The sequence below is a fragment of the Manis javanica genome, chromosome 8 (genome assembly GCF_040802235.1).
Source record: "Manis javanica isolate MJ-LG chromosome 8, MJ_LKY, whole genome shotgun sequence".
NCBI classification, from domain to species: Eukaryota; Metazoa; Chordata; class Mammalia; order Pholidota; family Manidae; genus Manis; species Manis javanica.
In genome coordinates, this window is record NC_133163.1 from 8,086,492 (window position 1) to 8,103,717 (window position 17,226).

The window sequence follows — 17,226 nt, forward strand, 5'->3', positions numbered from 1 at the left end:
AATACAAAATTTCAGGTGTAAAAAACACTGTTCATAATTATAGTCAAATTGAAAATCATTCTGTATCAAAAACAAATGCCTCTGATGCTCATTAAGCAAAGCTCAGGTTCCAAATGCCCCTTGCCCACACAGAGCTGTGGATCTGCTTTTGGTTTAAATGGGTACCAACCTTACTGTCACAGAGTAGTACCTTTCTTAAACTAAAATTGCCGGTTTTAAATCTTAAGGGATTTTTTAAAATTAAGAATATGTATCTGTATAAGTGCTCCTAATTTTCTCCCACTCACTGTCATAGCTGCTGCTGCTAGCCTCTGGCTGAGACATGCTTCGATGTACTGCTCCTCGGGACTTCTCACTTCCTGATGACAAAAGGAACAAGACAGGGAGGAAAGGAGAAAAACAAAAAGACCACAGGGAATGGAAGATGGTTGCAGCAAAGGGAGAGCAACTACTTCAACACCTTCAGCCTCCAGAGTGAGGGCATATTCTCCCTCCTCAGAGATCCCAAGTATTCTCTTGGGTCAATTTAGATAAACGTAAGCATGTTCTATCCATGACATATAATGAAGAAAATGTTAATAAAATCAAGGTGAAGATGATTCTTTTTGAGAGTGGAGCTTTTGCCTTCCACCAACATGCACCGGTGTGACACTGTCAAAGGGAAGGTAAAATACATCATTGGCCTAACTCATTCAGGGCACTCATGCTTTAATGAAATTTTTATCAAAAATAAGCCTTTCCTATTATAAATCATGAAGCATTTCAGGACCAAGAAAATAATAAAAAAAACCAAGGCAGACAGAAAGGAAAGAAGTCTAGAAGGGAGAGAAGGGAAGGTGTAGCCAGCACTGAATCTCTTCACCAAGTAAATATTGCTTATGAAACTTGAAACACCTTTTTCCTTTTTTTGAGCCACCCACAGGTATGCCTACACATCACAGAATGGCCATTTATTAACCAGACCAGACCAAAGCCCAGCCCGGTTTTGCCCTTTGCAGACTGTCATTTTTGGAACTACTACATATTGGAAGGGCCTTCCACACCAGTTTATGAGCCATCTAAGAAGTGATGTCCCATGTTGCCTTTTGCTTCAAGAGCTTTGAAATTTTACGATTTGAGACTTTGATTTCTTGTGTTTCAACTTACTGAGAAGAGCTGGCAGACTTGGTGGAGAACATGCAGGCAGCTCAGGCACGTGGAATTTGGCAGCTGCCAGTAAGCCCACTTACTGACCGCCTGACTCCTGACATGCACTCAACCCAAGTCGTGTGGACCGTGTGCAGAAATGGGAACAGTGACCTGAGAGTTAAAGAGGTCTGGTATTTATGTGTAACTCTTTCACAATGGTCTGTCATTTAAATGTTCCTTATCTGCAAAATGAAGAGTAGTTCTGGTCCCAACCTCATGCTAATTGTGAATAATAAGTAACACGTTTGTGTACAGAAGACATTGTGATACATAAGACATTGTGATATATACCATACAATTATAAGATCTTCTCATGTAATATTTTATTAGAAAATCAAAATGTTATCACCGAAATAGTTCACCCCTATTTAGTGGGAGGAAATGAAATTTGTGTTCATGTATGTTAAAAGCTACAGGCAAGACTTCAACTTACGGGTTTGTGCAGCCTCTTCTGTCTGTCTGTCTGAGCAGTCCATATCTTCAACACTATTTTCTGTGCTTCCCTCAATTTCTTTCTTTCGCTTCTTACATATAAAAATTTTATAAAAAGAGAGAGAGAGAGAGATGTAGTCCAATGGTCAAATAATATACAGACTTGCCACATATTAGTATATATATGAATCTGTACAGGTGTGAGTGTGTCAAAACATACAGGAAGCATACACATAACTTCAGGGTAGTGGTGACCCAACAGAAAGGGTGGAGAATGGAAGAAAACAGGATTAAGCAAACCTTCAACCAGAGTTGGTCATCATTTAAAGTAGTGTTTTAACCATCAGGCCTGATTACACAGAAACTCTGTGTTCTACAAATCTGGTATCACTGACTCAGGCCAATGATAGTATTCTCCCCATTTTACAATGTCTACGTGGGGGGCGGCTGGGAGGTGCTGATCTACTTGATAAGTGTGAAAATATACTCCCTGCCCCATATATTATATCAGTAGTTATATCCTAAAAATTGGCAGTAAAATTCCATTCATAAATCAGCAATGACAAACTTCTAATAAATGTTCTCTCCTGGCATATTTTTTATTGAAAATTTAAGAGGACCATAAACGGAAGTGTAAGGGATGAGTCTTAGAAGCATACAGCTCTCCCAAAAATCTCAAAACCAGGTTGGATTTTCCACCATTCTCTCAGGTCTTTCCAATTTTCTATTTATTTTTCTAGTTGAGTGTTACTTAGGAAGTAATGCTTATATTCTGTCACCATCCATTTCTCCCAAACATTCATTCACTTTCTTTGTTACTTTTTATCACTATGACATTTTGTAACTAGTTCTGTCCTGTGCAGTTTTTAAATCACTTAACATCTCTATAGGTAGGAGTAAGTACGGAAAAGACATTAGTGATAAACTTGAAATTTTGTGTTTTTCATGTAACTTTATCCTATGTAATCTCAAATTTAAATGTTTTAAATTCCAAATTATAACTTAGGTTCCCTACAATAGGTTTGTGTCATTCAGGAAATAATCTGCTACTTGCTGAATTTCACAGATTCACAATGCATCAGAATGTCTTCACTGATATTTTCTAACAATTAATATTAAGTTAAACTTCGCTTGAGAATTTTCTTTGCTTCAGGCCATTCTGCATAAAGCTATGAAAAAGTATAATGCCTGCTGACACCACAGTGTTCCTTTTCCTAATGGCAACCACGGGTTCTGTTCCAAAGAAACTACATGGGAAAGCTCAACTCTATTCAAGCCACATTATCTTAAAACCTCCAAATGGTCAGAACTATTATTATCTGTGTATTACAATTAATCCCACTGTTTCAAAACAGTCTTAAGTTGGCTGTGGAAAGATCAGAACTCAGAGATAGCCACCATGTTCTTAAAGAAAATGCTTCCCATGTACAAAAATAACAACTGGACTAAACCTTAAGAAACTTTAAAAGGCATTCATTTAGCAGATTTGTATATGGAGGTATTGCTTCTCAAAAACAGCTGTAAGAGTGGCTACAACTCCATATAACTGATGAGAGAAGGGGAGAGTGCCTTACATCTTTCTTTCCCAAAGCGTTGCTTCATGATTACCATCTAAACCCTGCTGGGCTGAACAGATTGGTTCGATAATTACATACAATAACTGCAGTGGGCAGGTAACCCTCAGCTGGCACAGGGCAGCTCCCCTGTGAGAACTTCCATATGCAAACTGCACTGATGGAGTGCATTAGGTACAGCTTTCCTGCCGGTGCGCAGGCCTGATTAACGCCAGCCAAGACTCCAAGGTTAGCATGTCAGCAGATTTGTGATGCATTAGGCAGGAATAAACACAGACACTTTTGTTCGTTCAGACCAAAATTAAGGAGGAATATTTCAGTACTATATTGCTTACCATACAGGAGAGAATGCATTTTCCAGTTTTAGGAGGGCAGACTTTAAAATGCTTATTACAAAGGGAACCATCCAATACATTCAACCCAACAACCTAGTGCATTCATCTTTTCAAGCTTATTTAATAAAAAGGAGCCTTCTTAATCTCCATGCAGGTAAATTACATAGAAATGAAAATCAGACAGTATTCAACCAACAAAGGAAGCACCTGTGTTTTAAGCAGTATGCATTAGGTAAAGCACAGAATTGTATTAATTCACACTTCAGCTAGGTATCTCCTGCCCAACTTTTCTGATAATGCACATGGTTTGGATAGAAAGGGCCAATGGTCTACAGACTTAAGACCAATTAAAAAAAAAACAAAACTTCAAGTTTAACAGCATGTATGTTATTCATTTTATAAGGTAATGAGTAAAATTCCAAACAATTTGCTTCCAGCTTCTTTCTCCTGATTATCTCCAACACTTCATTTTGTTATTTGTCAACATCTTAGGCTTCAGACAGTGCATATTTTGGTTCTCTCTGGATAGAAAACAGCTTCTCTAAGTGACTAAGCTGACCTTTGGTTTTGTCACACTCCAAACCAGATCTCACAAGTTCCTTCTTTTGCATTTTTAAATGAAATCAAAATACTGTACTACATACATACAAGAATAACTTACAAACTTAGGATGGAGTTTTCTTTTCATTCTGCACAGCTAAAATATCTTTAAAAAATCGGATTTATTTCAAAGGGCATTAGTGTATATATTACACATTGTATTTCTGAAATGTTCAGATGTGCTAAGCTAAAATCTAGTTAATTAGCAGGTTCTCACTTCCAATTTAGAAACAGGAAGACAAGTCAGCTAGATGCATTTGGACTGATAATTTCCTAATAGTCTAAACACAGATTGGAGAACAGTTATAGACTTAAAGCTATTTTAAGGGAAAAGACAGTAAAAATCTTCAGAGGCAAAAGCCAAACACCAATTCTTTGCTTCCCAAATCAAACGCCAAAAGATCACCTCTAAATGCTTTCAATGGCCTCTATGAAAAACCGATCAGATACCCAACTATATCAAAGATGAGCGCTCAGGGACAGTTACAAAAGTCGTATTATAAAAGTCATACATATTTACTTGAGAAACTTAGGATATACAGCCTAAAATTCTTAAATGTTTGGTACTGCACATGTGCCGAAGAGCAAAAACTCTAAATACAAATATGTGACTGCATTAATCAACTGACCTCATTTTATTTATTTAAGGCCACCTAAAATAACCACACAAGTGTACACATTTTACTATTACCTTCCCTAGAAGCCCAAAATAGGGTATTTGTTACTCAGTAGCAACTAAAAAAAAGATAGGATGTATCTTATATGACAATAGGGCAAACACATGTGTTACACCCCAACACTTACAAAGGCAGCAGATTTAGTTAAAATTCACTATATACACAGAAAAAACTAAGGTTGGGGACAGAGAGAACTAATGGAATTTGTTCAGTGTTTCTCAGTTGGTGTAGTGAAGAACCAGAACTCAGAGCTCTTGGTTCTGGTTTCCATGTCCTTACATACCTTTGCTGCTTCCCTATGTGACTCGTTAGCATGAAGCACCAGTTTCTAGCCGTCGTGCTTGCAATTTAGTGTATCCCTTCCTAAGGATTACAGTTCACAGCTTTGTGTACCTGGTATAGCTTATTCTACCCTCCTACCTCTCTCTGCTATGTATGCTCCCAAAAGGCAAGGACTACAGTTTTCCTCATTTGTTGAACCCTCGCTGAGCTTAGCTGAGCTTGGTATTTTACAAATAAATATCCATGATGAGCAACTAACTATTTAACTATTACTGTAAAAAGAGCTGACTTCATATTTTACCCCAGGCCCTCAAAACCTGTGTGCTGTTTACATGGACATTTAGTGACTACAGGTATATTTTGAGAAAAAGCAGGAAAAAGTCAGACATACCTGGAAGGAGAAGAAATGAAGAGATGGGAAGTAGCTTAGGAAATGAGTAAGTGATTTAAAAAGAGGGCAGATGAATTTAAAGAATAATCTAAAAAATATTCTGCTAGAATGCATTTAAGTGGTTCAATATTTTCTATGAGTTTCAGTGTTAAAGACTGTGATACAATAATGATATCGCAAGGTCCTTCCACAATAACACTGACCTCCATTTTAACAGAGCAGAGAGCTCACCATGTATTTACTAAGCACCTACTAGGTACTGGACACTGTTGCAGGCTTCATTCTTAAGATGAAAAAGAGACACTAAAAACAGATTAAAGCAGAAGAGAAATTCAGCTTTTATATAAACATTAAACATACAATGTGTTTATTTCAGCTTTATAAGAAATAATTTTGGGGTTCCATAAATGAGTCTTAAGCACAGGTCCAGTGTAATCCCACACAGTAAGAATTTCATTCTGGGAAGTATCAATCTATATGTAAATGTAACATACGCATGACTTCACAGTCAACCCTAGATTTTGTTTGTTGTTATTATTATTTGCTTAAATTTAGATCTCTCTCCTGTTGACACTTTCAGTTGTCTACTCTGGAGTTAAGAAGTATAAGTTAAGAAATTTTGCTAATTGATAAAGAGTCTGCAAAAAAGGGTTGAGCAATACAAAATGTTTAAATGCATGACTGACAAAGTGTGGACTCCTTAGGTTCTTCACTAGTTCAACCATTCCTCTCTAATAATACCAGGAAGGATGAAGAATTTACTATAATAATCTGAAAATGGGGCACCAAAGGTCACTGCTAATTCATATATGCCAAAAAATACTGATACATTTGTGGTTCTGACAGAATAAATAAATAAACGAAAAAAACTTCACCTAGTTGGCAATCAGAATTGATTGTCTGCTCCATGGACGATGCATTTCTAGCAAAAGTACGGCTTCCACAAAGTAAGCACAAACTGTCTACTACTTATTTGGAGTGAATGTGTGGCTGTTTTGAAGTTGGGCCTCCTGAGAGAATAGAAAAGCACTGCTTTAGAGCCCTAGGGTCACTCATCCTCCTAGAGAAACACTAGGTTAATGAGGAGGTAGTGAGCTGAAAACAAGTTGAGCTCTGACCACATGATCTGCAGGAGTATTACATGCATAAGAACTTACTCCCATCAAGTATTCATATAATAATGGCAACGACAGCCTGGAAAGATTTCCCAACATCAGTTCTGAAAACAGTAAAGCTAACTGCTGAATTTTTGGCAACAATGCCTTTCATGACTCTAATATGCATGTCGCAAGGACCATAAGACTACCAATATAATCAAACTGGTAGTCACTTAACAACTGAAAAACCGCAAGATGTTTCCCAAGATTCAATAAAGTCTAAAAGACGAATACGTCACTGTATTCTATGTTAGAATTAATATGACTTCTTCATTCATATTTACTCCTGAGGGCTCCATGACCTGCACCATTCATGTCAAAAACTTCAGCAAAGTTAAGGTGTTTCAAGGGCAATTTATGGGAAGAGGCAAATGGCTCGCTAGTTATACTTTGATTATCTTTAATATTTTATGCCTAAAATCACTAGAAGATTTCTAAGTGTCTTCTGAGAAAAAAAAAGCTATATAAATGCATAATAATAATGAATAGTTGCATGGCCCTGGACAAGTCACCTAACCTCTTTTGAATTTTAGTTTCACCATTTATAAGCAGAGGTATCTCACATCAATACAACACAGATACTTTAAAAGTAGTGACAAAATACAGAGTACTTACATAAATGTTTAATGATAACCTAAAGTTTAAAGGGTTAATATACGTACTATTGCCAGTACCAAGCATGATCAAAGACCCTGGAGAATTCTCAAAGTAAGAATTAAAAGCACAAGACTCTGACACTAAAAACACTGCAAACTAAAGAGGCCCATATTTATAAAGCTGGTATTTTGATGAAAACCAAGCCCTATGCATGTATTGGTGGAGAATTCATCTTTTCAGGCCATAAATGAACAAGGTTCTTGCAAAATAAATCAGGCTACAATAGAGTTCCTACTAACAGACTGCCTGACTTCCCCAAATTAGACTCTGTCCACAAAATACCTAATTCCTAAATGCACAAGTACCAAATAGTAGACATAGAATTCTTTAGTACTCAGAAATTCTCTGCTTTCTGTCAACTGCCTATTGTCCTTCAGTATCAATCACTAGCTTGAGGGAAAAGAGTTAACTTCAAACTCTTTAATTTGATTTATAATATGAATAAGTCATAGAGCTGAATGATTATGGAATCTTTATTCTATAGTAATTACCATCTTGTCTTTGTTACAAAATCAACTTTTATTCAAAAATTCCCATTTATTCAAAACAATCAACTTGAACATACATACTCAACCAGGCAAAAGTAAGCCAGTCTTCATTCAGATCCACCCAACATACCCTATTTCATAAACTGAACTTTTAAGGATGTAAGATCTTCATTCAAAGAAAGGTGTCAACATACTTAAATGAGAATGCTCCATGTGTTAATTTCTTGACATTAAGAAACAAAAAGACTTGAGAAAACTTAGTGAAACAGCATTAACAATAATATTGCAGTTAACATTTACTGATCACTTATTATGGCTCTAGCACTGTTCTAAGCACTTTGTGTATCTCATTTAATCCACACAACAATCCATGAGCAAAATAGACAACATTATCATTTCCAAGGAAGTTTTAAATAATTCACCCCTTATTAAAAAGAAATTCTATGGAAGCAACCTAAGTATCCATCAGTAGATGAACGTATAAAGAAGAGGTGGTACATATACACAATGGAATATTATTCAGCCATAAGAAGAAAACAAATCCTACCATTTGCAACAACAAGGATGGAGCTAGAGGGTATCATGCTCAGTGAAATAAGCCAAGCAGAGAAAGACAAGTATCAAATGATTTCACTCATCTGTGTAGCATAAGAACAAAGTAAAAACTGAAGGAACAAAACAGCAGACTCACAGAGAAGACAGTAATGATTCTATCGCATCTTACGACACTGATGGACAGTGACTGCAATGGGGTATGTGGGGGGGACTTGATAATAGGGGGAGTCTAGTAACCATAATGTTCAAGTAATTGTACATTAACGATACCAAAATAAATACATTAAAAAAAAAAAAGAAATTCACACAAATGTGTATGATTCCTAAAAAGTAGTCACAGTATCAAAGAAAAATGGGATCTTGGTCCAGTACTGTCCTTTGAGATCTAAGTTTTGAAAACACCTTGTAAGCATATCCTTTTGCTACAGCAATGCAAATTTCTCTGGCATCACTAAAGGCATATTTATATGATATACCAAACTACTTTATCTCTTACAGCAAAAATCAAAACATGGCATGTTTTAATCATTGTTCACATACAAAAATTGGTCCTGTGACTAAGTTTAATTATTTAAAGTCTTTTAGACTTTAATGCCCAATATCTCCTTTGCCTATTTGCAAAAGAGTTGTTTTACACACAGAAGCCAGAATTCAGAGATTATCAAATTTTGTTTGGCAGTGGTTCTCAGCTATGTCTGCACAATGTAATCACCTAGGAAACTTTTCTAAAAGTTCTGAGGCCTGGACCCACCCCCATAGCTTTTGATATAATTGATCTGGGGTACAACCTAGGCTGTGGAAATTCTGAAAACTCCCAGGTGATTTTAATAGGCAGCCAAGGATGCCAGTCCCACCTTCATCTGCATCAGAATCACCATAGGCACCTGTGGTGCAGCAGCCTCCCAGGCTGGACAGAAGGCGTGCAGATGCACGGCCACTCAACACCCAGAACACAAGCTATCTGGCCCAAGGTCCCACTATTCATCTGAAATCACAAGAAACGTCTGTAATGAAAGCTACATTAAACTAACAGATAAATGGGCATTCCAATTTCAGCTAAGGAAACACACTTATTAAAATTAGTCAACAAAAATTATGAATTAAGTTAGCCAAAATCTAAGGAAAATTACAGAACCAGAAAAGAAAGACAATAAGCTCAGAGGAACTAATCTCCATGCCAAGAGTTAATAGGAAAAAATTATAATAATTACTGTTCTCAAAGAGACTTAAGAGGCTATCACATCAATAAAATGAGAATAAGCTGACATATAAAGAAAATAACCAGTTCCCTTAAAACACGACTGAAAAATGGAACAGATGAAACCAGTGAGCCGGAAGTCCATGGATTCACCCAGAACAGCGTGAAGGGCAGAGAAAGAAAACTTGGTAGGAGAGTTAAAGAGATGTGGAGAAGAGACGGCGGAATCTGAAGTTACCAGATTCATGCAGTAGAAGCTCCAGTGGGAGGGATGGTAAGGAAGTACTCACATACATAAGATAATACATTTTTTGAGAGTTAAAGATGGGCACTGAGTCTTCAGATGAAAAGGGTCCACCAAGTACCAAGAAGAATGAATGAGGCTTAAGAAAAAGAGAAAGAACCGCACACATCTATACCTATGACAAAATGCAGAATGCCAAAGACAAAGAAAAAAGCAAGAGACTTTGAAGAGTGAAAACATATAAATCTAACAAGAAACAAAAATCAACAAAACTGGATGCTAGAAGACAACAACAGAATGTCTTTAATTAAGAACTCTCTCTATGGCTAAATTACTCTTTGACTAGAGCAAAATATGGACAGCTTTGGACTTTTGCAGGACTCAAAGATTATGAAAAATGAATCCAAGAAAAAGGACATGGACACAACAAAGTGGTAACAAGAAAGATCAGTTAGACTCACGACTAACTCTTAAATAACTAATGATACCTTGTGTACACAAACAAAAACTGGAACTAAAACCTCAGACGCTTGTAACATGGGAGACGGATTGTGAGGGGCTATGGTGGTAAAAGTGAAGCATGCTGGGTTTACTTTTGTGGGGGAAGGATACAGACTCCAGTTAACTCTAAATGTTCACGCACACTAACAAGTTAAAATGTGTTAAAAAAAAAAAAAAAAAAAAAACAAGGGTGGGATATTTGGGGGCTAATATTTCACAAACTCTCCCTGCCCAAAATCTGAAGAAATGAACCCAAAATAACAATTAGGGAGTATTTCGGCAGCAAACAGTGGCAGAACCTCACAGCATAACCAGAAAGCAACACGTAGCTCCTACACACCACTAAACTATACTGGGAAAAAGAAAGTGAGTGAACACCATTCTGAAGGGTTTCACCAATGATCTCCAACTTACAAAATAACAAGCAGGAAGCTTTTAAAAAAAGGACTGGAAAAGCCTTTTGAAAAGAGAAGACCTTCCCTACTTCCACCGTACCTCACTATAAGCAGGACCTGCAATTCTGTTTCCTGGAGAAAGAAGGCAGAATAATCAAATTCATTCAGGACTAATTGTTTTCAACAATAAACAAAGATTTTTCCAAAACAGATGACAAAAGAAAACAAATAAGTAAAACATAAAAAGCTATGGAGACCACATCCCCAATGAAGTCTCTCTTTCACTATGGATTAACTAACAATGCATTAACAAATCAATGCATTTCACCTAACTTTTTTCTGGTGGCTCTGAAGGAATGGAAGCAACTTTGAGGAAAGACATAATTTGGCCTATGGTATCTGCTGAGCCATGGCTCTCCAGATCCTCCCCAAATATGCGCCTGCAGGACAAGAAAATGAACTAACAGTGCCAAGTCCTCAAATCCAAACTATGAGGAAAAGCAACATAAGATGGAAAAGCCAGTCACTGTAATCAGCAATCACAATATAGGCAGGTCACGGGGAAGGCAGCAGAGTACAGGGAAGACAAGTCAATGACTCCACAGCATCTTGCTAGACCCACAGGGACCGCGACGGGTGGAGGGAAGGGAGGAAGACTCGATGATACGGGTGAGCGTTGAAACCACAATGCTGTGTATGTGAAACCTTTGTAAGATTGGTTATCGATGATACTTTAATAAAAAAAGTGGTAAAGCCAAAGATTCACAAATACAGTAATCTACTAAGTGCAGATAAAGCCATCCTTATTCAACATTAGTAAGATCAAGAAAGCATGCCAATAAAGAATACCTGCGGACAAAAAAAGAAAATGAAACAAATAATCAGAGCATGAATATGATAACTGAAGACTCCCCTCTGAAAGAAAACAGTCCTCCCCCAAAATTTTTATGAAATGCATTGGAAGCTCAAAAAAGAAAAGAAGATTTAAAAACTGAGGAAATGAGAAATGATAAAAAAGAAAACAGAGATAGCAAGGAAACTGCATAGCTAATAAACTGGAGTGATCATTATAGAACTTACAAATATATTAAAAACAAAATAGACATGGAAGATGTATATGATCTCTACAGAGACAACTACAAACATGACTGAGAGAAATGAGAGAACACCAAAATAAATATAAGGGTATGCTATGCCATATTCATGCAACAGAATAGTATGAAGATGTCAGTCTCATGGAACAGAAGAGTCTGAAGATGTCAGTTCTTTCCAAATGACAAGAGTCGATGCAATCTCAATCAAAATCCCAGAAGTATTTTTGTGGAAATTAAAAAGCTGATTCTAAAATCTTTATATAAAGTCAAAGGGCCAAGAATAGCAAAGACCATCTTAAGGAAGAACAAAGTTGGAGGACTTAACTATCAGATATCATTATGAAACCAGGAGTCCAAACAGTGTGGTTTGGGCTCTAGAAAACAGACCCAAACGCGTATCATTGCCCTAAAAACCTGCTACATACTATGGGGATTCAATAAATGATTCAGATCAACTAGAAAGCCACAGGGGATAAATAAATATTGACTTATACCACACACAAAACCAATCTGTTAAATTGTAGACCTAAGTGCAAAAGATAAAATATCTTGATAGTAGCAGACTATCTTCATAATCTTGAGGTAGACAAAATTTTCCTAAAATACAAAAAATTTTTTTTCCTAAAATAGAATACAAAAAGAAAAAGCACCAAGCATAAACAAGAAGACTGATAGATTCCTCTTCATTAAAATGAAGAACTTCTGTTCATCAAAAGATACCATATTAAGAAAGTGAAAAGACAACTCACTGGCAAATATGTGCAACATGTATACTGTATACATACAAAGTAGTCAACTCTGGCAAATCAAAAGAAATCAGACACTGAGTCACTATGCTGTATATCTGAAACCAATATAATATTGTAAATCAGATATATTCCAATTTAAAAAAATAAATAAAACAACCCAGTTTTTTTAATAAACAAAAAACTAGGGATATACCTCACAAAAAAAGGATAATCAAGATAGATGGGCATATGAAAAGGTGTTCGAAATCAATATTCTCAAAGAGATTAAATTAAAAACCATAAGGAAATACCACTATGCATCTACCAAAACAGGTAAAACTAAATATAATGCAATAGTAGTGTCAGTGAGCAATGAACACTCATAACCTATTGGTGGGAGTGTAAACTGGGATAGCTGCTTTGGAAAAACGGCTTGGCAGTTATCTACTAAAGCTAAACACAAATAAACCCTATGCCCCAGTAATTTCACTATGTCTAAACCCAAATTGAAATAAATATATATATTTACCAAAATAAATTATAAGAATGTTCCTAACAGCATTATTGCAATCACCAAAAACTGGAAACAATGCAAAGACCCATCAATTGCAGAAGGGTTAAGGGTTAAGTGAGTTATGATACCGTCACATAATGCAGTACTATATAGAAATGAAAAATAAACTTGTTATAAGCAAAAGAATGGAAATTCACAAACATACAAATGAATGAAAGAGACACAAAGACTACACATTGTATGATGTTATTACTATGAATTTTTTATGGCAAAACTAATATGTTTTGAGTATTAGTCAATAGAAGTCAATATATTGGTTACTCTTAATGAAGGGATAATGGCTGGGAGCGGGGGCAGGGGAGGGCTTTCTGGAGTTCTGATGATCCACATCATGATCCAAGTGAAGTTTAAATGCATATGTTCACTTGCAAAGTTCAAATTCCGCATTTAATTGTGTACTTTTCTGTACATATATCATAATCTCACATGAAAATATATGGGAAAAACAATTTGACAAAATCCAGCCAAATAAAATGAGATTGAAATAAAGAATCAATAATGGGGCACCTAAGTTAAAGAATTATTAGTATACACTGAATCCACTTAAATACAGCGCTATGGCTAAACTGCCATTAGAAAAAGGAAAGAAATGTATCAACTTCAACAATCAAAATTTATATAATTAAAATATAATTTCTATTATTCTATTAAGTTGAAACAGCTGGACAGACTTTCACCATATTTAAAGGGTATATTTGGGGCAATGGGACTTAAACTATGGGCTACATGGTATAAACTGAATACTGCATGTGGAGTGGTCACCTCAAAAGAGACACAAGAAGGTACCCATGAAAGCAACGGCAGACCCCACCTGCAATGGCAGACCAAGGTGTACCCTGTTCCAGGCTGAATGTCCACGAGGACTTATTCAACAATGTTAATGATTCTTCAGAAAATCTCTAGAAAAGCCAACTAGCATAATATAACTAAAAAAAAATTGAGGTGCAAAGAAGGGTACGTGCACATCATTCATAGGGAGCAACAATATATACTGTATGTGATGAAAAAGTAAAATACAAACTACAGGGTCACACACTATAGACCTACTCGGTGAATCTCCAAGGATGAGACCCAAGAGATTCTAATGAACAGCACATTTTGTTGGCTTGGGCAATCAACTTAATCAAAACCCTACAAGAAAATAGCTAATGGAGGTATTAATGCCCTTTTAACTTTCTGAGTTCTTTCCAGTAAATTAAGCTATTCTTAACCCAGATGGGGCAGGGAGGGATTCTTTAAGGGTGGAACTACATGTTATTGATCTTCAGAGTCCCAAGAATCTAGCCTTGACCAGGTACATAAATTAGACTTTACAAATAATTTCTGAATGTTGATCTAAGAGTACAAACTCTTGGTACTGAATCCAGTAACTGTTGCAACTATCCTGACAGATAAAGTGTTTAGTTCTAATAAACCATAACACTCTTTGACAATGTACTTTTTAAGGGCAGATTGGTAACTTAAGTCTCTTCCTTCGGCTTTATGTCATCCCAAAATTCTGTGCTTCAAATAAAACTCTTAGGCTATTGAAGCTGAAAACATTTGCAAGTGGATAAATTCACATTTCACTCTGATTTCCAAATTTACTGCACCAAAATCAAAAGCATGGATATAAAAAATACACAGAAACCTTGCTTCATTCCACTGAGGACCAATTCTTAGAGGTTTTTACCATAATGGATATCTCCTAGGAACATAAAGAGAAAATACATTGCATTAATTAAGCCGACCCCTTTCCAAAAGAGATTTGAGTCTCATAAACACAAAGCACATACACTTTTTTAAAAAAAATTATGACAAAGGAATAGAGGAAGGAGCAAATATGCTAGTTACAAAGATAAATATAGTTTCTATGACTAAGCATCACATTTAGCTCTAAGCTTCCTGGTAACCAGATCAAAAAAGACCTCTCAATTATACCACTTGCTAAAAGATGGAATACCAATTTCTCAAAGAAGAAAGCTTTTCCTTGCGCAAGACCCCTACTTTTCAGGTGCTGGCATTCTGCTTTTGTGTTTTAGATATGGGATATTGTAATTTGAAGAAAATATTCTGTGGCATTAAAAAAAAAAAAAGCTAGACAACAAAACACTAGCTTGGTCCAACTCTTTCACTTTACAAATAGAAAAACAAAGGCCCACAAAATGAACAACTCACCTATAGTTACATGGCTATCCAGCAGCTTGATCTTACCTGATCTTAACTCTTATAAATTTATTTTTAATACAAAGAATAGCCCTGTGTCAGCTATTGAGGGTGGGGGGGAGCAGCAAGCAGTAAACTAATGAAGGATATCTAATAGTTCAACTTGTTATTCATTTATTTCTCCTAAATAAAGCTTTATACATGTAACGATGGTCCAACAAGAAATTTCCAGCCTTCTAAACTACCCAAGGACACAAGAGAATTACAAGGTCACAGATGTTAGCTCTGCAGCAGACTGACCTGTTCAGCTGAAAGTCAGCCAACCTGCAGAAACCACATTTTCTCCAGCACACAGGTCCAAACAACAGTGATTTGCAAAGAAAGGGGGAATAGCACTGAACAAGTTCTCACTGCAGCAAAGATGTTCACTTATCAATCAGCAAAATTTTAGAGAGAAACATTACATAAGCTAGCTACAAATAGTAACATAGAGCGATCTGTCCTGAGCAAGAAGATGCATGCTGTATGTTTATAAATGAACACAAACTCTAAGCTTACTACCTTACTGAAAAATTCCACTCAGGCTTCCATTTTTATCCTCTTCATTTCAAAACTGGATGTGGCTTTCAGCACACTTGTTGACAACAAAAATGGAGTAAATGCAATTAAGACAAAACTTATGAAAGAAAAAAATGTATATGGAGATTCATGCGTATAATTTCATTTCTGAGATGAAACTACAAAGAGAACTACTACTTGTCAAAAAAGTCAAATTCAAGATACAATTTCAAAATTCCTATCTCTTTTGTAAGTTACAAATTATGAAAATATTTTAATATGCTGCTTATTTTAAAATGAAAATTTGTTCTCAGCCCTTTTTCTCAGTTTAGAATATGAGATTTTCAAAGGAATTTAGTGCAATTTAATGACATTAAAAATGGTCAATAATGTAAAAAATATTTTTCTTCTAAAAGTTGTCTTCCTTTCCCATATAAAAGCAATTAATATTTTATCCAATAATTTCAGATTACAAAGGCAATCAGTAAGATACTAATTAACTATTAAAAATAAGCAATAAATATATCTGTCAAATCTAAACTTAAAGTGATATCAGGAGCTATTTACATGCCTGCAATATTTCTACCATAAAGTTCACTATTTCTTAACATACATCTCCAAAAATTTAATCCCTTTATATGCAGATACTTAGCTTTACAAAGTGATATTTCTGTAAATAGCAAAATAATACTCAAGTGGTAAATATGGCACACCAACAAACAAGGGAACTTTCAAATGGGAGTTTTTCAAATACCAATTTTCAAATGATGTAACACTTTGACCACACCAACAAGGAAAAACTGAGAGACAAGAGCAGCCCCAACGCGTGACCCAGGAGAAAAGAAGGCACAAACTGTATGAACTGAGTGCCCATCCAAATCCCTCTGACAGGTACTAGTATCCCAAGTCAGAATCTTCTTAAGAATTTAATAACTTGCTATCGGGCATAAGGAACACAGAAATAATTCATTTTTCTACAACCCTCCACATTTTTTTGTACCATAAAGAGTTTCCCTTTACATAAATGGTGACAAGTATTTAATTGGCAAACAATCTGTTATTATTTTCTTTACTGAGCTACTAATGTACTTTCCTAAAACTAGTGTTTCTTGCAATTATAACCACAGGAAGCCAAAGGATAATTCAATAACAAAATTCACCTTCGGTATTGTTTTTGCTTTCAAACCTCCATTCTCCACAACACTGAGGTCCAGTTTGCCATCATCCTTACTTCCTACAGCTTTTAGTCCTTGCAAAAGAATATCTCGTAAGTTTTGATAAAGCGGTTTTTCAGCATAATCCAGTAATTTCACTGTTTCGATGTATTTAGCAATTTCATCTAAAAGAGTAACACAGTTTGTAATTTATAAATCATAAATATAGCATACTCATCTCTTGTAAGAAAATAATTCATGGTTATAGTAAAAACAAAATGCAAATGTATATCTTAAGA

The 17,226-nt window shown here is 35.8% G+C and overlaps 1 protein-coding gene across 10 annotated transcripts in view; it reads right to left on the reverse strand.

Annotated features, from left to right (window-relative positions):
- Positions 1-17,226, reverse strand: part of VRK1 (VRK serine/threonine kinase 1) — an 84,384-nt gene that overhangs the window by 5,808 nt on the left and 61,350 nt on the right. For 4 of the 10 annotated variants that reach the window (XM_073241883.1, XM_073241882.1, XM_073241884.1 and 1 more), the window contains 3 exons: positions 16,934-17,112; positions 1,622-1,712; positions 288-359 (listed from right to left, as the gene is read on the reverse strand). In XM_073241883.1, coding sequence (XP_073097984.1) covers positions 288-359; positions 1,622-1,712; positions 16,934-17,112 — 342 coding nt within the window. The remainder of the gene's footprint in view (positions 1-287; positions 360-1,621; positions 1,713-16,933; positions 17,113-17,226) is intronic. The other 6 variants (XM_036991786.2, XM_036991785.2, XM_036991784.2 and 3 more) reach the window with 6 other exon arrangements.